Below are 27,152 nucleotides of genomic sequence, written 5' to 3' on the forward strand. Positions count from 1 at the left end.
GCCTCCAGGCTGGCTCCCTGGATTGTGCCACTCCTGGCACAATGAACTGGCACCTCCACCTGGCCGTGGGGCAGTGTTTGCCTTCTGTTGGCAGTAAATATTTACCATCCTCGCAGTTCTCCAAGCCCGACAGCCCCTGAAGGGCACGAGAGAGGGGCATAGGGGTGCCAAGATGGGCCCCCTGCCCTTGAGTGCCCAGTGCCCAGTGGGGTCTGCCTGGGGGGAGGAAGTGGGTCCAGGAACCAGGGCCTGAGCTGCTGGAGAAAGCCCCCGGCTGAGCCCAGGCTGAGCTCCGCGGGCACCTGTGTGCAGCTAAGATGTGAAGAGGGACACTTGTGTGCCCACCCTGGGGAGTCTGTCCCCGGACTCAGGCAGGCCCAGGACCCCGGCTGGGCAGCTTTCGTCGGTGGGCATCTGCCCGCACTGGGCAGCGGGCTGGAGTGGCCGTTCACACGTGTGGCCAGCAGAGGGAGCCAGAGCCCCACTTTTGCGGAGCTGCCCTTGGGGGGGGCTCTCCCCGGGCCCCTCCTTTCTGCAGGGCCTGTTGCCCAGCTGCCTGTGCCACAGGGGCTCCCAGGGGTGCCTGAGGGGCTGTCGGACCTGCATTCGGGGGGGTTAGGAAGGTGACAGGGTGTCCAGTGTCTCAGCACCAGTCAGGCCCTCGCCCAGCCTCTCACAGGCCCAGGTTCCAGGGCAGCGGAGGGACAAATACGCCAGGTCCCCAACGTCCCGGGAAAGCACCTAGGGAGAGTCTGACCCCCCAGGGCCCCAGAATCAGAGGCCGACAAGGCCTTAGGGGTGATTTCCTCTGGCACCCCTAACTCATGGTTGAGCAAACCGAGGCAGGAGGAGGCCTGGGGGCCCGGGCCCCGGGGAGCCTTGGCTGAGGGTCTCCAGGGCCCTGGGGAAACTGAGGCTGGGGCCGGGGGTGGTTGTCGCTGTCAGCCAGGCAGCCTTTGCTCTGCTTGCAGCCACCTCGCCCCTCCAGCCAGAAGGCTCACATGAGGCCGGGACTCTGGGGACAGGGACCCCAGGCCCAGAAGGCCCCAGGCAGGGTCCAGCTGGATCGGGGTCAGTTCTTTCCCACGTCCACCCTCATCGCCTGCCTCCCGCGCAGCGTGGAGAGGCCGGAGGTCAGTTCCAGAAAGAATGTGGAGGGGGGTGTCCAGGAACCACAGAGACGACAGGCGGGTGGTGGGGCACTGGCCCCTCTTCTCTCCCCAACTATTGTTTCTGGCGTCAGTACAGGAACAGCCAGGCGGGGTCCTCGGGAGGGGGGACAGGGCAGGGGCCTCCCCACGGTCCCCTGCAGCCCGGTCAGGCCGTGCTGGCTCAAGCACCGGGTCCCCACACGCTCAGGTCCTCAGCTCACCCTCCGCCCCAGGTGGCCTGCCGTTCATACCCACCTCCCCTCAGACTCCCCATCTCCAGCCAGTCCTTGCCTTCGGGGACCCCACGCCCACCCGCAGACGGCCCGAGGCTGCCCGGGAGCCGGGCTTGGGGCTGCGCTGAGGGCCAGCCCCCGGCCCCCGCCCCCGGCACCGGCCCACGTGCCCCAGCTGCTGAGCCAACAGAACCAGGCCCACATTCCCGGCCTCGCTCCAGCGCCGCGTCGCCCCCCCAGCCCATCTGTGTTTTTGGAAAACAGAGCCGGCGCCCCGCAACCTACCAGCTTGTGGCCACTCTCCCTGCGGCCGAAACCTTTGTTCTTCAGGCTGATTCCCCGCTTCAGAGCTGGGCCCTTCCAGCCCGCTGCCCCCAGGGCCACCCTGCCGGCCCCCCACGCCCCCCGGCCCGCTTCTGGGCACCTTGGAAACGCCTTCCCCTCTCCAGGCCTCGGGTTCCGGGCTGCGGGTCTGTCCACAGGGTGGCAAGAATGTTACAGGGAGGAGATGGACCTGGGCACCCTGGGGTGAAACTATGGCTCTGCCTGTCCTGGCTGTCACTGTCCCTGACTGTCCCTGCTGTCCCTCCCTGGCCTCCCCTGTTCCTCTATGACTCTCCCCGGCCCTCCCTGGGTCCCTTCTGGGGTCTGACACACTCAGTCTGTCCAAGGGCAGCTTCAAGGGCAGGGGTGAGGAGAGGGTGGAAGGTGGGCTCCTTCCCCCAAGGCCTGGAAAGGTGGTTCGTCCCATGCCCTCTGGGGGTACTTCCTGCTCTTGGCCAGCCGCGGGCAAGGGGGGCAGCAAGGCTGGACCCCAGGCAGGAGGAAGAGCTGAAAACAGGAGGGGGGAGGGCCGTGGCCCCACCTCAGCTCCTGCTGCCCATCAGAGCTCAGGTCGGAGGGGATCAGGATGGGCAAGCCAGGAGCCTTCCTGGAGGAGGCGCATGGGCTCCCACAGGGGAACAGGACCTTGAGAATGAGTCCATGTCGGGCTGTCACTGTTCAGGGTACATGCCCAGCCCAGGGATGGCTGTGGTCGAGCCCGTGCTCCCCTCCTGGAGCCACAGTGACAGCGGGCAACCCCCAGGCCTTTCCCCGTGCCTGGGCCTGGGTCAGCCCGGCCAACACAGAAGAGGCGGCTAAGGGACAGGTCTGGACGCAAGGGGCCGAGTCCTTGGGTTCCTCATCTCCCAGTAGGTGCTCAGCACAAAAGGCCACTGTGGTGCCCACCCCACGCTGGCACAGGGCCTAAGGGGGTGCTGGTGGGCCTGGCAGTCCAGGGCGGACCTCCTGGCCCTGCCGCTCAGGTTCCCAATCCTTCAAAGGGGAATCAAAGGACACCCTCCTGTAGAGCTGCTGCGAGGGTCCCGAGCTGGACGTGGGAGGGGGTGTCTCTCCCAGGGCCTGGGCTGTGGTTCTAGCAGGTTCCCCGCACCCCACACCTAACTCCTTCCTCAGCAGGACAAGCGGGCAGTCTCTAGCTTCCTGCCCGGGCCTGTCACTGCGCAGAGCTCACTGTCCCTGGGCCGGGCGTGTAGGAGAGGCTGGGGAGGGCAGAGGATGGGCTACAGCCTCAGGAGACCTGGCCGGGCTCCGCTGCTTCTTGCTCTATATCTCTGGCCGGTCACTCCCCTCCCTGGGCCCGAATGACACGGGGCAGGGCCAGGAGGTCTGCCCTGGACTGCCAGGCCCACCACCTTGGGCCTAGTTTTCCTCCAGGCAACGTGGGCAGGAGGCAGCTGAGGGTTACTCCACAGTAAAGTGACAGCCCCTGGGGTGAGCAGGTGTGGCCCGTGGGTGAGTGACCAGCTCCCCAGGGGAGGAGGCCCAGGGCTGGGTTACGGGGGGCTCAGGACGTGGGAAGGAAAGGGGGATAAGGCCCCTGGAGCCAGCTCAGGGCAGGAGGGCCTCCTCCTGTGCCAGCCACCCTCCCGGGAGGGGCTGAGCAGCTCAGTGAACCCCATCCCACCAGCCAAGGGAGCCGGGCGTTGAGAGATCCCCCCTTGGCCGGCCTCCTGATGGCAACTTGCCTGCGGGAGATGCAGGAGACGGAAGGGCCTCCGCAGGCAGGTGTCCCCGCTGTCCTGGACAGCAGGGCCTGAGGCTGAGTGACCAACTCTTGGGGCTGCATCTCCACAGGGCCCAGGAGAGCCGGTTAGGGGCACATGCACCTTCGTACCGGGAGCTGTGAACAGCGAGTGTTGGTCTGCAGGCCCCTGTGCACCAGCACGTGGGGCCGGTGAGGCCACAGGACACGGAACCAGGGGTGCACTGGCTGGGCCGGGCCCACAGCGCAGCCAGGGTCACCCTCTCGGCCTCTTCTGACCCATCCCACCCCCCATCTGAGCACAGCTATGTCATCTCTGCAGCGCTGGCCCCCAGGGTCCCCAGGGCCTCCAGGGTCCCCAGGGTGGCCTTGTCACTTTTGAGGCCAAGCTCAGCCCGGGGCGGCCTCACCTGGCCTGTTGGTTGCCCACACGAAGGCGGCTGAGCCCTGCGTTACCTGATGGTGTGGGGTTCTCAGGACCCGGGTCCCTGTGTGGCTCCTGGGTCCCCGGGTTTGGTGACCTGTCCTGAGGGGGACACTGATTTACAGGAAACCCAGGTGCTGAGGATGGGGCTGCAATTCCCGAAATGGCCACAAGGTGTCAGGCTCAGGCCAGATTTGAAAGCCTCGTGGGGAAACTGCATCCTGGGCTAGGCCCTTGCACCCTCACAGCCTTGGGGTCTCTGCCTGCCTGGGGGGGGGTCCCCAACATTCTGCCTCTCAGTAACATGTCTGATTTTTTAAAAATCCTCACCTGAGGATATTTTTTTCCATTGCTTTTCAGAGAGAGTGGAAGGGGGAGAGGAAAAGAGAGAGAAAGAGAGAGAAACATCGATGGGTTGCCTCCCCCAGACCGGGGTCCAGGGTTGAACCTGCAACAGAGGTACATGCCCTTGGCAGGAGTCGAACCCGGGACCCTTCAGTCCAGAAGGCCGACGCTCTAACCACTGAGCCACACTGGCCAGGGTAACACATCTGATTCTATTTTAATACGAACGTAATAGTTTCCTCTACATCTCAGAGTGCAACGGAAACTTCAGGAAAGAGTCCCAGGTGTAACTTCTGGCTTTGGGCATCGACCCTACCACATCCCCTGGGGAGGGAGCCCCCAGTGGGAGAAGCTCCCTCGGGCCTCCACTAACCCCTCTGTAACGCCAGGATGGAGGCAGACAAGAGCCTCAGGTCCCCGTGCAAAGGCGCAGAGCTCCCTCCCTTTACCCCGACGCTGCAGGGGGCACCTCCCGTGGTAGGGAGAAATGTGGTTGCTTTGTCCCCACCGCCCCAAGTCCTCTCCCTAGGGTGCCCCGAATGTCAGTGCCTAAGACCTTTGGGCGGTGCCACTGTAAATCTAGAGGTGACCACCAGGTGTCAGCATGCGGCCACTAAAGCAGCCAAGTGGAAGAAACTGGTGACCGGGATGGCTGGGGCTCTCCCACTCTCTCCTGCAAGCGAGGCCCCTTTCTGTGTTCCCTTCACTACTCTGTGTCCCCTGGAAGCCATGCGTCCCCAAGGGCATTGCAGAGAGCCACAGCCCTCCCCACCCAAGGCCTCTAGTCCTGCCTCAGTGGCACCATGGTTTAGTCTCCCATGGGCCCTCCCAGCCCTGCTCCTTCCCTTTCTTTGCTTAAAAACTCTGGGTTGCAAGATCCTGATGTAATAAAACAGCCCTGGGCTGGAGGGAGCCCTTTTGGGGGTGGAGATGGGGATCCAGACCAGGACAGAGCTCAGGTTCCAGATGCCCTCTGGGGAGTGGGGAGGCCCCCAAGTCCAGGGGGCTGATCTGTGGATTTGAACAACTGCCTCCTTTCTGTCCCTTAGCTGCCCACCCTCTCCCGCGGGGACACCCTCCTCGGTGGGCCTCTCCTTCAACTCTCTTGTGTGGCCTGGGGTCAGCCTGTCACCCTCCCCAGCCCCACCTGCAGCTGGGAGTCCCAGAAACATCTCCCAATAGGGACCTGGCCCCAGCTCCTTGCCACACCTGGGCATCTTGCAGCAGACACTGGGGGACAAAGGCTAGGAAGCCTGCAAGTCACAGAACCCAAAGCAGAGCCACAGCCAGCAGGAGCAAGCTGCTTCACCCTGGCTCCCCTCTACACGTCCTGGACCTGACTTGAGGCCTTTAGCATCCCTCATCCCACCTCACCCCAGGGCCCCACCTGCCCACCTCCCAAGAGTGGTGTGGCTCTGGGGCACCTCCCTCCTGTTGGGTACACCCCAACCAATTCAAGTCTCCCTCAAGGCTGACTGTTGTCCCCCCCGAGAGCCCGCCCTCCCCACTGAATGCCCTATCTCTCCAGGTAAGGGAGGAAGTTCAGGTGAGGGCTTGAAATGCAAAGGGAAAGGGGAGAATTAAACCCCGACAGAGGCTGGTGACCAGGTCAGGTGGACACCCTGGGTGCAAGAGCGCAGGTGGGTGAGGGCTGGTGCTTCTGCCTCTTGGTGCACCTCTGTCCCGCCTCCTGCTTTCCCTGCAGGCTTGGAGGAGAAGTTTAAATTCCCAGTGGGATTTAGTGCAAGCAGGTAGCACCTTTATCTACCTTGCCCTCCCCCAGCTGGCGAGACCTCTGAGTCCTGTGCCTTCCCTGGGGTCCCACCCAGGCTCCAAAGGCTGTGAACCCACCATCCCTCCTGGGAGGGCCTGGGAGTGGGACGCCACTGCTCCCCACAGCTGCTGCCACTTGCTGCAGCACCTTGGGTACCCAGCACCACACCTGTAGTGTAGGGGCCATGTCAGGTGTGACTAGGGAAGGGAGAGAGCTCCCAGATACATCCCCTGCCTCTGGCAGGAGGAAGGACGTGACCATACTGTGTTGCAGCTGTGTCAGGACCACCTGGAGGGCGACTGTTATGACATCTTTTTAAATCTCCCGCCTCCCCCTTAGGCCCCGCCCCCATTTTACCCGTGCCAAGCCCCCCCCCACATTCCAGGGTGTCAAGTGACTGCCAAGTGTCAATCTAGTGACTTCCAACCCCCCCAACCCCCCCTCCCCCGCTAATGAGCAAGAGTGGGTCTGTCTTGTGCCCAGGCCCACAAACCCCCTTCTGCAGGGTCAGGGGTGGGCCCAGTCTCTACCCCCCCCAGGCATGCATGTGCCCAGGCCTGGGTCAGTGCCACCACGGCCAGCTGCCCTGGAGGCCCCTGCACCACCAACTTGGTGCGAAGCTACCCAAATTTGGAGGGGCTTGAGGGAAGGCGTGGAAGGCGTCAGGGGTTGAGGCGGCGAGGGGGGCCCAACTATAAACTCAGCTGGCATGTGGCAGGTGCCTGCTCAGTGGCGAAGCAGCCTTCCCGCTCCCAAGGGCCTGCTATCATGCACAAGCTAAAGCTGCCCTTCACCATCTCTCCAGCCTCTATCTCGGCCCCCTCCTCCGTGGCCGGAGCACCCCTTGCTTTGGCAGCTGCTGCTAATATTGGCCCGGCCAGCGGCTCATCGGCGGCTGGGCAGCTCGGGCAGAGGGCCTGGGGCACCGGTGACACCCCCGTCCTCTTTCTCCACCGCCCCGGAACCTCGGGGACCACCCAGCGACTGGAGTACAGGTAACTGGGCTTCCCTCCCTCACGCAGCTCCTCCGGGTGTCCACATGTGGGGGCCGGGGGCTCGGGGCAGCTAACAGGGATCTCAGTTTCTCAGGAGGGGACAGGAAAGGCAGGTGGCCAGGGGCCTTTTCTGTGGGGCTGCCCAGAGCGAGGGAAAATTGGGTTTTGGCTGGCAACTTGGGGCACAGGGTGGGGCTGCTTTCCGGGCGGGAGTGCACAGCTGCGCTGGCAAATGCAAAGGGCAGGGGTTCTCTGTGTGAGTTTACTTCTGCTGCACCCCCTCCCCAATCCCAGCCGAAAACAAATGAGACAGTTCGGAGGGCCGGGGCCCGAGGTTTTGAAGCATTTTTTGTTTTTTATACCATTTAAAAAGTCAAATTCCCCTCTTCCATCCCCTGCACCTCCCAGGCATACCGGAGAGCGCCCCATGCTATAGACCCTCATGACGGAGGAGCAGTGTCCCTGACACCCAAGGCAGTGTCCAGCTTCTCCCTGCCCCCCAGTGTGCCGTCTGCACACTGCGTTCAGTGCTGCCCTGTCCACCCAGGGCGCGGGTTGTGGGCAGGAGGGTCCTTCCCCCCAGGAGCCCACTGCCCTGCCCTGGCAGCCTTCCCAGTGGGAGCCTGCCCTCTGCTTTGTGCCTAGCCCCTCTGTGCTTCCACCCATGGTGGGGTTGCTGGGAGTGGAAGGGGGGGTCTCACGTTATGTGCTGTGATTCCCCGAGATGGGCCCTGTGTGTCCAGCCCCCACCCCACGCCCAGGCAGGGTCTCCTGTCCGACAGGAGGTCTCCCACCCCGGGTGAGCTGTGGGCCAGGTCCCTGCCCTTGTACTTGGCAAAGGGAGAGCTCAGCAGCCAGAGTGACAGGCAGGGGAGCCGCCCCCCGAAACCCTGATGGGGTGACCTGAAGCCCCCCCCCCCAAACAGCCAGGGCAGTAGAGGGGCCCAGGGCTCTGGCTCAGGGGCATTTGTTTTAAAGAAGACCACCTTGATGTTTCCCCAGGGGCCGAAGGGTCACCGCGGAGCCCCTGGAGGAGGCGGCGGAGGCAGATTCAGACCCCCAGCCCCCCATCGTTGCCTCTCTGCCGGCTCAGCCCCCGGCCCAGCCTGAGCGCCGGCCCAAGCGGAGGCCCAGGCAGAAGCCGGCCAGAGCCGCCCGCGAGCACAGCCCCCAGGCCAGCTGCTGCAGCCTGTGTCCCGGGCGGTCCCCACGCGCTCGGAATTAGGCGGCGGCCAGCCCCGGCCCCACGGAGGTGAGTGTCTCTGGAGCCCCAGGCAGGATCGAGGTGTCCTCTCCACGCGTCCTTCCGTGCTGGGAGCCCCCCAGGCAGTTCTAGTCCGGCCCCCCTTTTCCAAGGAGCCGAGGCTCCGCGAGGCTGGGGGGCGTTCAGTCACGGACCTGGTGCCCAGGGTTCAGGGGGCCGTTCCAGGCTTCTCTCGGTGGGGGGCTCGGCGTGAGCAGCATCGAGGTCTCCGCAGGGCGCTCCTGGTAGAAGGTCAGAGGGGAGACAGGGAGCAGCCCAGGGCAGAAGGCAGGGGTCAGTGAGCACAGAAAGGAGGCAGAAACAGGAGAGAGGGAAACGCTAAGTTAGCGACGGACGAGGCAGGAGAGCCCAGGGACGTGGCCTCAGCCAGGGCACCGAGCTGGCCCAGGCTGCTGGCTGTGGGGCCTCGCACCAGCGGCTTGACCTCTCTGTGCTCCCTCTTGTCAAAGCGGGAGACAGTGCAGCCCTCCCGGCTGCTCCGAACTGTGCAGGGCATGTGGGGAACTGACCGAAGGGACAGGCATCCTGAGCCCCTGGGGGAGCTGGGGTGTTGGGAGCCCACTGTGTCAGGTTGGAAGGGGCTTCCCGTGTGAGCGGGTGGAGCGGGGCAATCAGAAAGGCCGCGGCCAGAGCAAGCTGGGTGCCGACGGCCACGTCTGCTGACCGGGTGCCGGGGTCACCAGCTGGGCTGCCCTGGAGGACAGCTCAGCTCCAGGGTCGGGGTGGCTGTGGGGGGCTGGTGGGTCTGGGTCTTTGTGCCTGACCCCAAAGCAACAGGGGCCACCTTCAGAGCCTGCAGGGGCCCATTCGCCCAGCAGGTGACCTCCCGCCAGGCCGCCCGCCCCTCCCAGAGAAGCCCAGAGCATTCTTCCGTTACTGGTGTCCTAAGTCCTCGCACCCCTGTCCGCTGGTACCATGGACCACACCTGGGTCCTTCCGGAGCCGGGGCTCAGCCCCCTCCCCCGCCCGCCCCATCCTGACTTACTTGTGGCTATTGGCGGGTGGCGCCTGTGCCTCGGGCGGCTGGGCTGCTGGACCCAGCGGTTCCGGTTCCGGCCTGGGCATCTGTCCCTTGCTTCCAGCCTCAGGGAGGCTGACCCCGAGCGGGCACGTTCCTCCCAGAGCCAAGTGCACAGTCCGAGCCCTGCAGAGGGGGGTGAGGGAGGGGCGCTCAGGGACCCTCAGAGATGGAGCCGGGTTTGCAAACGCTGGGCCTGGGCCCAGGGAGGGGGGGAGCAGCCAGGTCGGAGCCAGAGCCGGGGGAGGAAGCCTGGGAGTGAGAGGCAGACTGCAGGGCCAGAGACTGGAGGGCGCGGGAAGGCCGGTGTGAGCGGAGCTGGTGGGGGGCGCAGGGCCAGTCTCGCCGGGGTGAGTCCGATCCCCTAGGGCCGACTATTTTCTTCCGAATCTGGGTCTGTGGATCCAGAGGGGAGGCCAGGGCTGCTGGTGCCCGGGCGGGCAGGGCGCAGGGAGGGGGGGGGGTGCAGTTCCTGCCAGCCAAGCCCTGTGCAGGAGACCCCAGCCCCACAGGAGCTCGGGTCGCTGGCAGGTCCTTCCCTGCTGTGGGGGGCCGGAAGGAACTGGGGAAGTCCGGGGCTGCTGGTCCTGGCTGGGGGTGGCCAGTGCCCTTTTTGAGCTGGAGGGTGACCTGGATCTGCTCCACACGCCTGCCCCCTCAGCCACACTTTTGACTAAATAAGGCCAGGGCTCTGGGGCAGCACTGCGGGGGTGGGGGTGGGGGTGGGGGGAAGCATGTGTGCCCCCCGCCCCCACCCTGACAGCTCGGCCTGGCACCCAAGGTGGCCTCAGCCTTCCTACCTGAAAGGTCCAGGCGTGTCTCCAAGCACCGGGCTGCGGCTTCTCCAGGGCGAGTGCCTGTGAGGGGCAGAAGGCAGGGAGGGATCCCCAAATGGGCCACTGGTGTGGGTGCTCCCCAGGCACCCCACGAGGGGGAAAGTCCTCGGTCTCACGGGGCTTCCACCCCTGGCCTGGGAAGCCGGCTTGGAGAAAGAAGGCGGAGGACCCAGAGCAGGGCCAGGGGAGCCTCTGTCCTGAGCAGACGCCCTGGTCCAGGGTCTGAAATCTGCTCTGGGCTCTCAGGGACCCTGGCCCACAGGCCGGCATTGCCTTCATGCTCTCCCCACCCCAAAATCCACAAGTGGCCCTGGCGTGGGGAGCAACTTCAAGCCTGGAGGCGAGGCGGCTCTGCTGGGGCTCCCTCCCCGCTCCCTGCTGTAGGCACAAGGCACAGGCCGGAGTGGGGGCCTGGTGCAGAGGAGGGGGCCGTCCTGGGTGGGGGGAGACAGGCCAGATGTTCTCGGAATGGGACAGGGGGTGATTGATGGGGACTGGAATTCGAAGGGGGAACATTCCCCACGTGCCTTGGGCTCTGGGTGGAAAATGGGCTGCTTCTCATGGGGGTGGGGTGGCCGTCCAGCCTGGCAGGCTGGTGAGAAAGGCCCCTCAGCCCACACCTGTCCGGTGGCATTAACCCCTGCCTTCCCAGCTGCCCCTCCAGCTGGGGTCCCTCTGTGGGTGACCCTGGGGACAAGCAGTGCCTCTGTCCCGGCCCCAGGTCCCTAACCACTCTGCCACCCTGCCCAGCCGCTCTCCTCTCCCGCAGCCCCTCGGGCACCGGTCCCCGGGGGTCACTGTCCCGCACCCCAACACTGCCCAGGTCTGAGGGGGTGACCCCGCTCCGGCCAGCAGCTGCTGGGACCTAGTGAGGGTCAGCATTTGCCTCCCGGGGCCCCTCGATCCCAGCCCGGGGAGGGCGGCCTTCGGTGAACCGTCTCAGCAGAAAACGAAAGGAGACCCCCGGCGCCCCGCTTCCGCGCGGTGCTGCCCCCCGGCCCCCCCTTCCTCCCCTTCTTCCCCGTTTCCTCTCCTTTCTCGCGTTACCCAAACAAAACCGGTTTCACCGCCGCGCGGGGACCGAGCAAGGCCCGGGCGGCGCTGGAGGCGCGCGGGGGCGGCGGGGGCGGCCGCCGGGGGTGCTCCCGGGCCCCCAAGTCGAGCCGGGGACGAGCCTGCCCGCGGCGGCGTCCGGGCCGCGGCTTCGCCTAGGCTCGCGGCGAGGGAGCGCGTGGGGCGCGGCGGCGGGGAGCCCGCGGGCGCTCGGAGGCGGCGGCGCGAGGAGCTGCGGCCCCGGGCGCCCGACGGCGGCGCGGCCGCCGCCCCGGGGCCGTCGGGTTTCTCCCCGCGCCCGGCGCCGGCCCGGCCTCCGCCGCGCAGGCCTCGCGGCGGCAATTAGGCGACAGACAAAGCGGCGAGGCCGGCGGGGCGCACCCCGGCCCCGCGCCCCCCGCCCGCGCCGCGTCCCCGGAGGGCGCCCCTGCTCCGCGCGTCCCCGGGCCCGGCGGGCGCCCCGCGCGCGGCTCCCCGGCCCCGGCCCTCGGCCTCTCGAGCGCAGACCCGCGCGTCCCGTGTCCGGGGACCCACCCCGCTCGGCCCCGAAGGCCCACAGGACTTTTTTCCTGGGGTCCTTCGAGCCACAGCCTGGCCCCCAAGTCCCCCAAAGACGCGCAACACTTTCCCCGGGAGTAAGAATTTTCTTAGCCATTCGTTTCCGGGGACCTCAAAACAGAGCAAGCCCTCGCTCGCTCCCCCAAATTTACGCGCGTGCTCTTGAGTCTCTCCACCCACTCACTCGGGGAATTTTCTCCCGGGCTCCCAACAGTTCCACGCGTCCCCTCGGGGTCCTGCAGAGAGATCCCTGGGCCACTAACCCGGGCCCCCTCCAGTTTCAACAGTAACCGTCCCGCGGCCGCGCTGGCCAACTGGCCCGGCGCCCCCGAGGGCGCACAGGGCTCTTGTGGCACTTAGGTGTGTGCCCCAAAACAAGTGGCACTTTTTTCTTGAGTCCCCACAAGGTTGGAGGTTAACGCCAAGGTCTCCCCAGCCCCCGCCCCCGCTCTGACACCCCCACACTGCTTCCCCACAGTCTCCGCTCTTATCTGCCCGGTTCCACTAAATTACTGGCCCCAACCTGGGCTCCCTAAATTCTCCACGAAGAGCCCCAGGTCCCCCGACACACTAAGCAAGTTACCTCGGACCCCCAAAGTTGCGGGGCAGCCCCCACGGGGTCCAGGAATTCCCTTCTCTGAGTCCCAAACAGCCCGCGCCCTGGTCCGCAGAGTTCCACCCAGCCCGGAGGGGGATTTCTGATCCCCCAGACTCACTGAGCACTTTTTTTTTTCCTGTGGGCCATGAAGATTTGGGGGCACTCATTTCTGGGGTTCTCCAAGCTCCCTGGTCACTCACTTCTCAGGTTCCTTCAAATTTAGACCCTGTCACCCCAAAAGCACATCGAGCGGTCACCCGAGGTTTGAGGCGCTCGCCTGTGACCCTGAGTTAGGCAGGTTCCCCGGAATCTCATGGGGCCCCCCAGGTCCCCCTGGGCCATGCCCCGCACAAAACAAACCCATGCCTGTTACACTGGGTCCCCGTGAGTGTCCTCAGGAGACAAATATTATAGGCATGTTCTCTGCATGGTAACGTCTTGAGCATTTAAAAATTCCCTGGGTCCCCCGAGCTTACTGACAAGAACCCGGATTTTCTAAAATTCAGACGCTGATCAGAACCTGACCACCGATATTTGGATTTGCTGGGTTCTCTCAAATATTAGGCATTTCCCTCCAGCCCCCCCCCCCCCACACACACACACACACACATCCAGGGCTACTCTGGGGTCACAGAAAGGCACTGGTTTCTTGGGCTCCAGAGCACCCGGGCCCCCCGCCGAGGCACCCTGAATTTAAGCAACATTTCCTGGACACCCCCCCCCCCACACACACACACACACACTTCACTCCCAGTAATTTTGGACACTGGTTCTCCAAGCCCCACGACTTAGGAACTCTCAATCCTTTCCCCCCAGAGTTAGACCTTGACCCACAATCTTCCTGACGGCTGGAGCAGCTTCTCTGGATCCCCAGATTCAAAAACTACTTTCCTGGGGGCCCCCAAACTAAGGCCCTGCCCCCAGCCCTCCAAAGTAAATGGAGAAGTTTCCCTCCACAAAACAACTGAGCTTTTTCTGAACATTGATTTATGGGTCCTCTGACTTTATGACCCTTTCCCTGAGCACCCCCTAAATTTAGGCACTTTTTTCCATGGGTCCCCTAAAATGAAAACGTCTGGGGCTGAAAAATATCCTCAGGCCCTAGAAATCGCAGGCAGCACAGGACTGTGTCCGGCAGGCTTCCTCGCCACAAACCCGAGAACCTGTCCTGTAGCTGTCAGTCGCCACTGGACTGTTTCTTCCAGTGACCCCCCCAAATTTGGGCCATGTTTCACTAGGGTTCCCCAAATGCGGGCACTGCTCAGGAAAATTGGATATTTTTTCCTGTTCACTAAAAACAAACCTACCGCTAGTGAATCGATTTAAAAAATAAAACATAAAAGACACCAATTTTCTGCACTCCCCAAAAGTACTGATCACACCCCGGGTTCCCCCAAATTTAGATCCTGTTTCTTGAGTCTCTAAAGGACATTGAGAACTCCCCCCGAAGCTACAATTGTGGAAGCTGATTTCCTTTCCTTGAGCTGAGCGGGCGGCCAGGCCGACAGCGGGCATTTCTAAATCGTGGAAATTAGTCTCTACCTCCCTCCACCACGTGGAGGTTCTGCTCAGGCCCCCCAAATGTGCCCATTGATTTCTCCCTTCAATTTTAGACAATGTGCCTTCTCGGGTATCCCCCAAGTTTCACGGAGAGAATTTTTCTTGAGTCTCCCAAACACCTACCTCCCCACAAATTGCTCTAGGGTTCCCCACATTCGGATCCCTCCTTCCCCAACTGCAAGGAGCAATTTTCCCCTGATCCCCACACCCGGGCTCTATTTTTCTGGAGCTTCAGATTTAGTCGTCGACCGCAGTTCCCACATCAGGGAGCCTCCCCTGGGTCCCCTACTTCGGGACACTGATTCTTTAAGCCCGCGAATCAGACGTGTGTCCCCCGACATCTGGGCATTGTTCCCGGCCACACGCCGGCCTGGGCAGCCCCCGGCCCCGAGCGCTCCGGGCCCGGGTCTCGGGCGTCTCCGCGTTTCCTACCAAGTCCCAGGAGCTCCTGGGTTTAGGAAATATCTGTGTTCCCCAAACACCCTTGGCCTGGCAGCGTGTCCGCCAGGACGTGGGCAGAACTTCTCCCGCGTCCAGGAAAACGACTGGGCATTGCCCCCAGTTTCCCCCAAATTTGGGCATTGCCCCCGGGTCTTCCAACGGGCTGGGCGTTGCCCCCAGACACCCGGGACCGGCCCCGGGGTCTCGCTCACCTTCCGCAGCGTCCGCCGCCCGCCGCCGAGCGCTCGCTCCTGCCTCGCTCCCAGCGCCCGAGGACGCAGCCTCCGGACCCGCGGTGAGCTCCCGGCGCCTCGGGCCGCGCCCGGCCCCCGCCCGCCCCGCCGCGGCCCCTGCCCCCGGCCCGGCCGGCCCTCGCCTCGGGCGGCCGCCGGGGAAGCCTGCGCGGGGCGCGGGGGGACCGCTGCGGGCTTGCCCCGGGGCGGCCGCACCCGCCGGGGCCAGGCGCCCCGAAACCCGCGCCGCTTTCGTTTGTTCTTTGTAAAGATCGCGCTTGTGGGGCGGACGCGGCGCTGGGTCGGAGGGAAGCCGAGCAGAGGCTCCCCCGGCCCGCGCGGCGCCTGCAGCCCGCGGGCCCGGGACTCGGGGAGGCGCGCGCGGAGCGCGGGCGGGGTGATTGATGGCGGAGTGGGGGGCGAGCCCCTCGCCCGGGCAGAGGCGCGGGCGGCGGGGCTTCGGGGGGCAGGCTGCGCGCGGGGCCTGTGCGTGGTTTTCACTCGGGAAAAGTCATAACTGAGTTTCCACACCGTCCAAGCTCTCCAGGAGCTGGGCTCCCCCCGACCCCCAAATTATGGGGTGGCCCCGGGGCTGAACCCGAGTCTACGCAAGTGCAACGAACTGAGGACCGGGAAACCGTTCTCCGGATATCTGGGGCGGGCCCTGAAGGCGGCCGCTGAGCCGCCCCGCGGTGAGCCCGGCCGCGCAGGTAGGGTCTGAGCGGCGCTCCCCGCCGCGCTCCGCGTCCCCGGGGCGCTCGCGGCCGCGCCAGCCCCGCGCCCGGCCCCGACTCGGGCCTGGCCTGGCGGGTTTTCCGCACCGACCGCACCTGGCGGCCGCCGGGGCTATGGCCGGACTCCCGCGCGGCACCGGGGGGCGCTCGGGCTCCGGCCGCGGCTCCAGGCTCCTCGCCGGCACGGGCAGGTGTCGGCTGCGCGCGTTGCGCGCGCCCAGGGTCTACCCCCCCTCCTCCGCCGTTCCCAGCGGGGCTCTGGGACCCCCCGAGCCACACGGAGCCACCTGCACCCTCACTCCGACGGGGCGCCCCCGCCGCGTAGCCCCTGCCAAGGAATTGGGGACCCCCGCCGCCGCTAGGGCCTGGGACACCGCCCACCCTGCTCGCCCCGTGCCCCCCCCGCCCCCCGCGCCTAAGCGCAGGGAACCTGGCACCCCCAGAACCCGAGACGGGGCCCCTTAACACTTTAGAAGGGCGAGTTGGGATTTCCTGCACATTCCGCGGCTCCCTGCCCCCAACCCGATCGCGTCTCCCCCCTCCCCCCGCACCCCGGGTCCCCCTCCCCCACCCGCGCGCCTCCGGGGCCCCGCGGCCCTCGCCCCCCTCCCCCTGGCTCGAGTTGCGGAGGCGGTCCGGGGGCGGGGCGAGGGCCCGGCGCGCGCCCATTGGCGCGGGCTCAAGGCCAGCGGGGCCCGAGCGGGCGCCGCGCCGCGGGGTGGCGCGGCTATAAGAGCCGGGCGTTGGCGCCCGCAGTTCGCCTGCTCTCCGGCGGAGCTGCGTGAGGCCAGGACGGCCCCCGGCCCCCCCCTTCCGGCCGCCCCCGCCTCCTGGCCCACGCCCGCCCGCACTTGGCCCACCAGCGCCTCCACCGGGCTGGCGGCCCCGCGCCGACGTCGTCCGCCGCTGCTGATCCCCATCACGGGCGCCGTCGGCGGGGTCGCGCTCCGCCGGGCCTGCGGATCCCACGCCGCCTCCTCTTCTATCTACCTCAACGCCCGTCCCCGCTTCTCCCGGGGAGGCGGTCCCCCCCGCAGGCAGTCCGGCTCGCAGGCCGCCGGCGTTGTCACCACCCCCGCGCCCCCCCCAGCCCTCCCCGGCGCGCAGCCTGGCCGCTCCCACTCCTCGCTGCGTCCCGAGCGGTCCCAGCGCTGCCGCCGCCGCCCCCCCGAGGCCCGGGCTCGCGACGGCCGAGGGCTCCGTCGGCCCAAACCGAGCTGGGCGCCCACGGCCTCGGGTGACGCCTCCGCTCCGCCCCCCCTCGACACCGCCCCCGGCCCCCGAAGTGGCGCCCTTCCCTCGCTTCTCTGTGCTCCCCTCTCCACCTCTCCAGCATCTGGCCCCGGCCCCTCGCGCTCTCTTCTCCCGCAGCCTTCCCTCGGCTCCCTCCCGTCCCCCCCGGTCCCCGGCCTCCGACGCCCGCCCCCCCTCGCAGCCCGCCCCCCCTTCTGATTAACGACGCGCTTTCTGTTTCTCTCTTAGCTGTGCTCCCCCGCTGTGCGCCCTCCCGCCTCTCGCTGTCCTCTCTCCCTCTCGCCCTCTCTTCGGCCCCCCCCGTTCACGTTCACTCTGTCTCTCTCACTATCTCTGCCCCCCTCTGTCCTTGATACAACAGCTGACCTCATTTCCCGACACCCTTTCCCCCCCTAAAAGTACAACATCTGGCCCGCCCCAGCCCACAGACGGCCCGTCCTCCCCAAACAATCAAGAGGATTCTCCCCCCCCCAAAAAAAAGCCATCCCCCCGTTCTGCCCCGTCGCACATTCGGCCCCCGCGACTCGGCCAGAGCGGCGCTGGCAGAGGAGTGTCCGGCAGAAGGGGCTCTCCCGCTGCTCGGTTTGCAATCACGCAGCAGGGAGGTGGGCGCAGCTGTGCCGGCTTCAGGTAAGCTGGGCGCGGGCCCCGGGGCGCGCGGGGCGGGGCGGGGTGCGGGCGGGCTCCCCGCGGCGGACCCCGAGCGCTCTGCCCGTCGCGCGGCCGAGGGGGCGGGGTGGGGGCGTCGGAAAATGCCCAGAGAGGTGTGAGCGGTCTGCAAGGGCGACTTCCTGGTCGGTTTGGGGGTGCAGTGTGTGCGCGCGCGGGGGAGGGGGGTGTGTGTTGCTGAAAGTTCGTGATTTGTGCCGTGCGGGGGGGAGGGGGGCGGGGGGCCGGGCCGTCCCCTCGGGGTGGTGGGTGATGAGGGCGGGGGCGGGGGGCGAGTCTCAGAAACCCACCCTGGTATGTTGACTCCACGCCAGCAGGAGGGAGCGAGGAAAACTCGGGGGGCGGGGCCGGGATGGAGGGCGGGGGGCGGAGTTGGCAAGAGTCCTGCCAGACGCCACATTTGCAGTACCCCCCCCCCCCCCGCGCACACACAGGCGCGCGCGCACGGCCCCCCTCTCCCCGTCCCCAGCATCTCCAAGCAGGAATCTGGGGAGCGGGGCTGCTGTGGGGCTCGCGGGGCAGGAGCGCGCGGCCCGCAGGGAGGAACCGCCCCCCCTCCGTGGGCACAGAGAAGTTTCCATACAAGGAGGCGGGAAGCGGCCCCCTCCTGGCCCCCATTGCCCTGTGCGGACTTGGGCTGGGGGTTCAGGATGACGCCCCCCCCCCCCCCCCCGCGCACACATGGTTCTGCAAAGGGATGGTCTCGGGCTGGCGGGGGGGGGCGCAGAGGAGAGAAGGGACTGGCTGGAAGCAGGGAGGGGGCGGGAGCAAAGGGGCGGGGGGAGTGGTCAGCGGGGCGCGGGTGGGGGGGGCGAGGGTGGAGCCGGGGCTGGGAGGAGTCGACTCGCACATAAAAGCTGCGGCACTGACCAGCCTGAGAACTGGACATTAGCTTCTCCTGCGAGGCGGCCTTCCAGCCTCCTCGTCGCCTAGCCCCGGGAGCCTCCTGTCCAGCTGCAGGTAACCGGCGCCGTCGAGCGGGGGCCCCGCGGCCCTCCCGCTCCGGCCGGCCTGCCCGCGCGCCCCGGCGCCTGCCCGCCGCCGCCGCCGCGAGGCGCCCCACGCGCCTCCCGCCTGCCCCGCGCCGCCCGCGCTGGGGCTCCGGGCTGCACCCCACGCGAGAGGGGCCGGCGCGCGGAGGGATGGAGCGGCGTGGCCGGGGCCGAGGCACTAGCTGGGCACATTGATTCTGAAGGGGGGCCGCAGGGGGACCAGCTGAGGTCCAGTCCAGGGCAGCGAGGGGCCGGCGAGGTGGCACCTTGCGCCCTTCCGCGGAGCTGGCCCCGGCTCTCTAGCGAGCTGATGAAGCAAAGCTGCTGCTTTTTCACCTCCCCTCGCCTGCTCGACTTATTGCATCGAGAAGGGAGCCCGCCTGGGCCAGCACCCAGCGGTCCCCACCCAGGCTGGGGGGCCCCCTCGTGCCCACCGGGTGTGGAGCCTGGGAGGGGCACATCAGCCGCCTCCTTCGGGTAGCACCAGGGTGCCAGTGGACTCAGAGGCGCCGCGCCCCCAGAAAGGGCTTTTACCTGGGTCTGCAGAGGACAGGCTGGGGCTGCCCGCCTGGGGGGCTCCCACCTCCTGGCTGTGCCGAGGTCCCCTCCCGAGCCCCGCGCTCCTTAAGGGACCTGCAGCCGCACAGCCCGGGCGAGGGGGTGTGTCCCCAGACCTGCCCTTTCTTCCAAGGCGGACTTGGTGTCTGGCCTCCAGGTGGCCTAACCCCGGGTGGGGTTTGGTACCCCAGATTGGGAGAGGGCTTTGAGGTTTTGACTTTTCTGCCTGCGTCGGGGTGCCCGGGGCAGCCTGGAGTTGGGGGACTGGGCGTGTCGGGAGCGCAAGGCGGGCCCTGTCATGCTGACCGCTGGACCCTCGACGGGGCTCTGCTCAGCCACAGCCCCGGAGGGCGGGGCGCCCCCCCTCCGGCAGGACCCCCCCTGCTGCTGGGTCCTCTGGGATGCACAGGCTGTGTGCGGGGTGGGGCTGTCTGCCATGTTGGCTGTGGCTGGGAGACCCGGGAGTGGCCGCTGCCCTGTGCTGGCCCCGCCCTCGTGACATCACAGGATGGGGGCCAGGTCCAGTGTCCAGCGCCGGTCCCCGCCGCTCTGCGAATGGCCGAGCCCCACACGAAATTCCCGACAGCGGCTGAAACACTTTATTTCCTAATTAGAAGCGTCGCGTGAAGGAGGAAGCCGTGCTTTGGGAGGGCAGCTGGCCCTGTCCCCGCGGCGGGCAGGTGGCACTCAGCCCCCTCTCCCGCAGGTCCCATGGCGCTTCCAGTGGGGAAGTCGGTGCTGGTGTCGTTTACCTTCTTGGCCATCGCCTCGTGCTGCTTCGCTGCTTACCGCCCCAGTGAGACCCTGTGCGGCGGGGAGCTGGTGGACACCCTCCAGTTTGTCTGTGGGGACCGCGGCTTCTATTTCAGTAAGTGGCTCGGGGGGCGGCGAACTCAGCAGGGGCTCAATAAATGCTGGGGCCCGGGCCGTGCCTGGGCACCGAGGGGGCGGGGGAAAGACTGCCCGCTTTGGACAGTGCAGTGGGTCCTGCCGCCTGCATTTATTGGGCGTGTGCAGGGCGCCTGGGTGGCACTCAACGCCCCGGTTTTCCTGCAACCTGGCTCCAAGTGGGTGGGTGGGCTACATGGGGTGGGGGGTGAGGTGCACTTGATTTCTGCCCCTGTGCCCTGTGTAGCAGGTTGGGACCCCCAGTTGGAGGTGACCCTACTTCCCTCGGGCATGGGCCTCAGTTTCCTTACTTGTAGAGAGGGGGCAGGGACCGAGGAGGGTGGGGACGTGGCCAGGGCCGCTCCCTTCTGCAGCCTCCACTTACCCACCCTTCGGAATGGACCCACAAGTGCCAGTCTTGGCGTTTCAAGGCTTTTCTTTGAAAAGCGTTGGGCCAGCCCCCCCCCCCCACGGGACCGTGAGGGAACCCCTTACCAGGGCTCCTCCCCCTGCCCCCCCAAGGGCCGCAGCGAGGTGCTGGGCGAGCAGCAGCTTCCCCCCGAGACCTGGAGCCCGGGAGCCCGGGGGTTGCGAGGGGGAGGACGGGAGGAGAGGAGGGCGTGGTTTCTTGCAGGTCCTCACTCCTCTCCTCCCGTCTTCTTCTTTCTCCTCCCATTCCTACCACCGCCCCGCTTAGCTCAGGGCGGCACCCGTGTCCCAGCCCGGCCTCCAGGACGGGACCCTTGGTCCCCGAACGTGGGGTCTGGACCCCTCGCTGGGCAGCCCCCTGAGCCCATTTTCCAAGCCGCTCTGGGTCCCGGGACCCAGAGGCTGTGCCCACTTTCAGTCCCAGGAGGGAGGCGCCCAGAGGCCAGGGCGTCGTCCCGCAGCGCCCCCCCACTGCCCCTCTCCTTGGGGGCGCCCTGCCCGCTCGGGCCTCGCTGCTGACCAGCCCCCCGGTTGCAGGCAGACCGGCCAGCCGAGCAAGCCGCCGCAGCAGCAGCAGCCGCGGCATCGTGGAGGAGTGCTGCTTCCGCAGCTGCGACCTGGCCCTCCTGGAGACTTACTGTGCCACCCCCGCCAAGTCCGAGAGGGACGTGTCGACTCTCCCGACCGTGCTTCCGGTAAGACGGCCACCTCCCTCCCCTCTGGAGCCCCTTCCAGGGGGCCGCCGGCCGGCTGGGGGCTGGAGCGGGGGTGCTGGCACCCCTTGACAGGCCCTTCCCCCCCCAGGACAACTTCCCCAGATACCCCGTGGGCAAGTTTTTCCACTACGGCACCTGGATGCAGTCCGCCCAACGCCTGCGCCGGGGCCTGCCTGCCCTCCTGCGGGTTGGCCGGGGTCACATGCTGGCCAGGGAGTTGGAAGCCTTCAGGGAGGCCAATCGTCAGCGGCCCCTGAATGCCCTGTCCACGCACGACCCAGCTGCCCACGGGGGTGCCTCTCCAGAGGTGTCCAGCAATTGGAAGTGAGCCAAATTGTAATTCTGCGGAATGGCCCCACCCTCCTCCTGCGTCGCTCCTCTTGACCACAGACCTTTCCATCAGGTCCTCCTCTGAAGCCTCTCTGCGCCGCCCTCCTCAGAGTCATCCCCCCCCCGCCCCCTGCCCCAACCTCCCCATGTCAGGCTACTCCCCCCGGCCCCCTCCATCGGGCTGAGGGAGTCATCCCCAAGCTTTAAAAATGTACAAAACCAATTGGCTTTAAATATCCCCCCAAATTTTCCCCCAAAATTATTCCCCCAAATTATCGCCCCAAATTATTCATCCAAAATTATTTCCCCAAATTATCCCCCAAAATTATTCAACCAAAATTATTCCCCCCAAATTACAAAACAAAATTTAAAACACATAGCCCCTCACTCACACACACATACCAGCCCCCTTAAAACTAATTGGCTTTTTAAAAACACCTGAAAAGCCTAACCAAAAAAAAAAAAAAAACCAAAAAATCAATTGGCTTAAAACATACTAAAACACTAATTGGCTTAAAAACAATTGGCAAAATAAACGAATTCGGCCCCCCCCACCCCTCCTTCTCCTCCCCTTTGGACCCCGAGTCAGATTGGCCATGGACTCGAGTTCCTCACCATCCAGGAGAAAGGAGGGGTCCCCAAATTTTCAGGTGGGCATGTCATTGCTTCCCAGCCACCTCCTGCTCATGCAAGACCCTTGGGCACTTTCTGTGTTAAACGGCCCCTAACAACTGTGGCCACCCAGCCTCGCCCTCGCTCGGGTCCCACCACCTGTCACCATGAGACCAAAGGAGGAAATGGAACATGAAAACCAAAATTGGCGCGAATGAAACTTAATTGGCACGAACCCCAAATTCCATCCTACAAAACCCCACACACCCCAAAATCTTATACATCAATGCCCACCTAAAAACACACACACACACACACACACATACACACACACACATACACACATACACACACACCTAACCCACATACACACACACACCTCACACACATACACACACATACACACCACACACATACACACATACACACACCTCACACACACACCCACACATCTAACCCACATACACACACCTAACCCACATACACACACAAACACACATACACACCTAACCCACATACACACACAAACACACACACACACCTAACCCACATACACACACATACACACATACACACCTAACCCACATACACACACATACACACCTAACCCACATACACACACATACACACACCTAACCCACATACACACACAAACACACACACACACCTAACCCACATACACACACATACACACATACACACCTAACCCACATACACACACATACACACACCTAACCCACATACACACACAAACACACACACACACCTAACCCACATACACACACATACACACATACACACCTAACCCACATACACACACATACACACACCTAACCCACATACACACACAAACACACACACACACCTAACCCACATACACACACAAACACACACACACACCTAACCCACATACACACACACACACACCTAACCCACATACACACACACACACCTAACCCACATACACAAACACACACACACACCTAACCCACATACACACACACACACACACCTAACCCACATACACAAACACACACACACACCTAACCCACATACACACACACACCTAACCCACACTCACACCCACCCACACACACTCACGCACGCACACTCACACACACCCAGGATGGATGGCAAAAATGAGAAAGACTGAACACCCCGTGTTATGCCGATTAGACCGCGTTTCGTCCCAAATTCCGTTGCTGAGGTTTTCATGTCTCCAGCTCCCCTCCAGCCCCCGCGATGCGCCCGAGGTGGGCGGGTGTGTCCCAGGCCGGGGCTGGCGGTGCCATCTGGGTGAGATGAGGGAGGTGCCCCTTCTCGCCGCCCGGCCCCGCAGGGTGAGCCCCACGCACCCAGACCCGAGGACAGGATGTGGCCAGACTGGAGGTGCTGAGCCGAGCACGACATGCCCGCCCCGTAGCCTGACCCCCGGGTGTGCCCCCCGAAAGACCTGGGCTCCCCGCGCACCTGGGATCACCTTTGCCGGCCTCCCGGGCAGCCTCTCAGAAATGCGAGGCCCCGGGAGGCCGGCAAAGGTGATGGGGAGAGTGGGAAGTTTGGCGGTTGGAGGGGTGGGTGGGGGGCAGTGGGGGCTGGGCGGGGGATGCCCTGGGGTAGGAAGTAGCCCAGCGAGGTTTCGGCCCAAAGTCGGGAGAAAGTTTTGAGGAGACCTGCAGAATTACACGCCCAAATTAGAGACCCAAATTGACGCCAATTGATCTATTTCCCCCCTTTAATTCGATGCTCCTGGGGCTTGTTTCCGTTTTTTTTTTTTACCCCTCCCTTGGCTTTTCACGCGCTCTCACAATGTAACGTCCCCACCCTGAAACAGGGGAGCAGTGACGAAAGCAGTGCACGAAGCCAGCGTCACCACCAGCACCACCTCCTGCTCCCCGCCATTTATCGCCCTGCATTTAATTTTTTTTTTTTTTTTATCTGTCTCTTTTGCTTGGGTTGAGTTGGGAGTGGAGCCTCTGTGGGGTGCTGGCCACGGTGCCCCACGGAGAAGTCCAAGGGGAATGGAGAAGGCCACTGCCTGGCCTGGCCCCCAGGGACGGTGGCTGGTCCCTGGGGGTCCTGAGGGGCGGAGGAGGGATGGGACGGCGTCTCCCCAGGCGTCAGGAAGGTGCTCGGAGGCCATCAGGAAGGGGCCCCCGGCTGGCCCGTGGCCGCCGGGGGGGAAGGGGCTTTAGCTGTGTGAGAAGAAGGGCTCCATCGGGCTGGAGCAGGTGGCCGCCTTCCGCACACTTGGGGAGCTCTCCCCTCACCCCTCGGTGACACCTTGCCCGCCTCCTCAGCACCCCGTCCGGTCGCCCAGGAGGCTCAGGCTCCGCGGGGCCTCCTGGGGGTCCAGGCGGGGTGAGGTCAGGTAGTAGGGGAGGTCAGGAGGGAGCCCCGCAGAGCAGGAGAGCTGTGAGGTTGAGCCATCAACCGGGGTTGCCTGGGCCCCGAGGCCCACGGGTCTGGTACCGACCCAGCCACCGTTTATCTCGGTGCCCAGGGCTGCCGCAGGGACCCGGGCGGCTGGGAGGTTTACCTCCCCCCACTTCTGCCCCCAGCGCAGTCCCCCTGCCGGCAACCCGGCTAGCAGTCTAGAGGCCCGAGGCTTCGGGGCCCTGGCAACAGGGCTGGCGTGACCCCGGGGGCGGTCCACGCCAGCCCACCCTCGGCACAGAGGGTCCCTCGGCACGTGCCCGGGGAATGGGCCATTCGGAACATTGGGCAGAAGCACAAAGAGCCAAATTGTCCTAATTGGCAAACCCAGATTGGCCAGAGATCCAAAAAGACTTAGAGGCGCCCCAAATCGCTGCCCATTCTGCCGGACGCCCACCCCACCCAGTGTTACATTCGCCTCTCCGGGGTGGGCGCTCCGGGGGCATCTGCCGACGCCCCTCTGTGTCGCCCAGTAAGCGGCTCTCCGCGGGTCGCCCGCCACCGAGACCCGGCTCCCCACTGACCGCCCGCGCCCGTAGCTGTGGCTGTCCATCTTGTCTCTTCCCCGAGTCCCCCCCCCCAACAGTCTTCAGCGGGACCCCCTCTTGGGTCCCTCCCTGTGCCATCGCCTGAAGACCCCCCACGCGCGGAACACCCTGTGTCACCTGCCGCTGTTCCAGCCATCGACCGCGGCCGTGTTCGCCCCAACTCAACCCCTTTAACATGCTGTCTCCGGCAAAGCCCAGGGCCTGGGTTTTGTCTTTAACCTTCAATGCTCGCAATCCCAATAAAGTTTTCAAATGTATTTTGTTCTGAGTTCTCTGGTCTTTCCGTGGGTGCGGGGTCGTGGGTGTGGGGCCGAGGGAGGGAGGGAGGGGGCCTTCAGATGCAGGCGCCACTCTGCCCATCACGGTGAAATGACAGTCCCGGGATCTACGCCTCGCCGCTCACAGTGCGATGACAGCCCCCCGATGATGGGGCCGGGGGCTCTGGGTGGGACCATCTCAGGCACCAAATCCTCAAAAACAGGGTGCAGGGGGTGGGGCCTGTGGGGAAAGGAGGTGCCCCAGCTCCAGGGAACCCTTCCAGCTGTGGGCAACGGGGCGGGGGGCAGGTTCTGAAGATTCTAGAAACTGGAGCTGTTGCTGGACATGGGGACTCAGAGCTGCTCACGCCTGGGACTCAGGTCACCTGCGCAGGCAGACACGCTCCCCCTGCCCCAAGACTGAAGCTGAAGCAGATGCCCCTGGAAACCCCCTCCCCTGCTCAGCCCCCAGCCCCCAGCCCTGACCGCTCAGACCTCTGACCTTTGGGTTCCTGACTCAGGGAGACTGGCCTCCAAGGTGCTTGAGGCCTGGCCGGGCCCCTTCATCCACGCCACCCCCGAGCCCTCAGCAGGTGCCCACTGTGGGGAGAGGGGCGGCTGGGGTGGGGACCAAGGAAACAGAGTCTGTGCCCGGGGTCCAGGCCGCGTTTAGTGGCTGTGACCATTCTCACGCCAGCCCTCTGGAGTCTAGAGCCACATTCACAGGGGCAGCCATGTAGCTCAAACTCGCTGGGAATTAATCCAAGGGGAGGGCAGGGGGCTGCCTGGAGGAGGTGACGTCAGCCTTAAAGCATGAGGGCACTGGAAAGGGGAAAAGAGAGTTAGGGGGCTCGTGCAACTCTTGGGGCAGGCAAGGGCCCGACAGGCAAGGCCTGGGGGCCAGGGTGGGCGGAGGGCCCGGGCCCTGGCAGGATTGGCCCCCCACCCCCAGTGAGATGCTCTGAGACACTTCCAGGGGCTGGGACCCTCTGCCCACCCTTTAGAGCAGATCAGAGCTCCTCTCCCGCGAGCCTCATGTGGGACCTGCCCTCAAAGGCCCTGCCCTGTGCCCCCTCCCAGAACTCTCTGGATGCTGGATTCAGGGTCTTTCTTCCTCCCAGCTGTGGGCAAACCATGCCCTCTCCGGCACCCGGCCCGCCCCACCCAGGGTCTCCCCTCGGATCCCCCCACTCTTGCTGCAGCCCACCCCACCCGCACCCTGCTTTCCCCAGGATCCCCACGGCCTCCACTGACTCCCTGGGCACAGCTGTCCCCTCACCCGCTCTCCTGGGTGAGCCTGGACCCTCCTCAGCCTGCTGCTGCCCCCACCCCACTGGGCTTGGTGCCACCGTGTCCCAGTTCTTCTGGGACTGCTGGTCCTTCTTTCCTCCCCCCCCGCCTTCGAAAATTCTCAGCTCACCCCTGGGGCTCCATCCACCCATCCACCCAGCCACCCAGCCACCCAGCCACCCAGCCACCCAGCCACCTAGCCACCCATCCACCCAGCCACCCATCCACCCAGCCACCCAGCCACCCATCCACCCATCCACCCAGCCACCCAGCCACCCAGCCACCCATCCAGACAGGCGATGGGCACCCCCATGTGCAGGGTGCTGCAGGCTCAGTGTCTTGGAGGGAAATGTGGGGTGCTCTCTCTTCCTTTAAATTCTCACCCGAGGGTATGTGGTCATTGATTTCAGAGAGAGAGGAAGGGAAAGGGAGAGAAACATGGGTCGGTTGCCTCCGGCACACCCCAACCGGGGATCGAACCTGAAACCTGGGTATGCGCCCTGACCAGGAACCGAACCTGCCACCTTCTGGTGTATGGGACGACACCCAGCCCACTGAGCCACCCTGGCCAGGGCAGGGGGTGCTGTTTTAAGCCGAAGGGGCTTCGGGGAGAGGGTGGCGTGGATGTGCAGGCCGGGAGGAGGTGCGGGGCGTGGGGTGTCCTGGGAAGGAGACGAAGCAGGTCCTGGGGGTCCTGGGGGGGCTGCTGCCAAGAGGTGGGGTCAGCGGGGGAGTGAGGTCCGAGCGGTAATGGGGGCTGAGCGGGCCTTGGCGGTGGCTGAATGCAGGCCCCACAAAGACGTGTCCCGTCCTCAGCCCCAGAGCCTGTGGATGCAACTATTTGGGAAAAGGGTCCTTGTAGATGTGACCGGGTGAAGGATCTCGAGATGTCGTCCTGGGTCTGGGGTG

At 65.2% G+C, this 27,152-nt stretch overlaps 3 protein-coding genes across 4 annotated transcripts; 2 read left to right on the forward strand and 1 right to left on the reverse strand.

The window, feature by feature from the left end:
* Positions 1-6,742: 6,742 nt before the first annotated feature.
* Positions 6,743-8,194, forward strand: LOC148092128 (insulin-like). Its single transcript, XM_087822311.1, has 2 exons — positions 6,743-6,969; positions 7,972-8,194. The coding sequence occupies exons 1-2, from the start codon at positions 6,743-6,745 to the stop codon at positions 8,192-8,194; spliced, it is 450 nt and encodes a 149-aa protein (XP_087678437.1).
* LOC107539914 (uncharacterized) lies at positions 7,076-14,197 on the reverse strand. Its single transcript, XM_087822312.1, has 5 exons — positions 14,146-14,197; positions 11,883-12,053; positions 10,052-10,108; positions 9,219-9,377; positions 7,076-8,454 (listed from the first exon to the last, which is right to left on the reverse strand). Exons 1-5 carry the CDS (start codon positions 14,195-14,197, stop codon positions 8,360-8,362), a joined length of 534 nt encoding a protein of 177 aa, XP_087678438.1. The 3' UTR covers positions 7,076-8,359.
* Positions 14,198-17,065: 2,868 nt separating this feature from the next.
* On the forward strand, positions 17,066-21,656 carry IGF2 (insulin like growth factor 2). Of its 2 annotated transcripts, none has more exons than XM_087822086.1 (4): positions 17,066-17,148; positions 19,444-19,605; positions 20,592-20,749; positions 20,859-21,656. In XM_087822086.1, exons 2-4 carry the CDS (start codon positions 19,449-19,451, stop codon positions 21,096-21,098), a joined length of 555 nt encoding a protein of 184 aa, XP_087678212.1. In that variant the 5' UTR covers positions 17,066-17,148; positions 19,444-19,448; the 3' UTR covers positions 21,099-21,656. The 2 variants fall into 2 exon arrangements, with proteins under 2 accessions (XP_087678212.1, XP_087678213.1); XM_087822087.1 differs by lacking the exon at positions 17,066-17,148 and adding an exon at positions 18,051-18,147.
* Positions 21,657-27,152: the final 5,496 nt, after the last annotated feature.

This window comes from Miniopterus natalensis, chromosome 11 (genome assembly GCF_054644295.1).
Source record: "Miniopterus natalensis isolate mMinNat1 chromosome 11, mMinNat1.hap1, whole genome shotgun sequence".
NCBI classification, from domain to species: Eukaryota; Metazoa; Chordata; class Mammalia; order Chiroptera; family Miniopteridae; genus Miniopterus; species Miniopterus natalensis.

What these genes read in the sequence shown, in the direction of transcription:
- LOC148092128 (XM_087822311.1), top strand. Translation starts at nt 6,743, where the DNA reads ATGCACAAGCTAAAGCTGCCCTTCACCATCTCTCCAGCCTCTATCTCG. An exon ending in ACCCAGCGACTGGAGTACAG is followed by an intron (nt 6,970 to 7,971) that starts GTAACTGGGCTT and finishes ATGTTTCCCCAG; the next exon opens with GGGCCGAAGGGTCACCGCGG.
- LOC107539914 (XM_087822312.1), bottom strand. Translation starts at nt 14,197, where the DNA reads ATGTCGGGGGACACACGTCTGATTCGCGGGCTTAAAGAATCAGTGTCC. An exon ending in TAAAGAATCAGTGTCCCGAA is followed by an intron (nt 12,054 to 14,145) that starts GTAGGGGACCCA and finishes CACACACCTAAG; the next exon opens with TGCCACAAGAGCCCTGTGCG. An exon ending in CCACCCGCCAATAGCCACAA is followed by an intron (nt 8,455 to 9,218) that starts GTAAGTCAGGAT and finishes ACCTTCTACCAG; the next exon opens with GAGCGCCCTGCGGAGACCTC.
- IGF2 (XM_087822086.1), top strand. Translation starts at nt 19,449, where the DNA reads ATGGCGCTTCCAGTGGGGAAGTCGGTGCTGGTGTCGTTTACCTTCTTG. An exon ending in GGACCGCGGCTTCTATTTCA is followed by an intron (nt 19,606 to 20,591) that starts GTAAGTGGCTCG and finishes CCCCGGTTGCAG; the next exon opens with GCAGACCGGCCAGCCGAGCA. An exon ending in CTCTCCCGACCGTGCTTCCG is followed by an intron (nt 20,750 to 20,858) that starts GTAAGACGGCCA and finishes TTCCCCCCCCAG; the next exon opens with GACAACTTCCCCAGATACCC.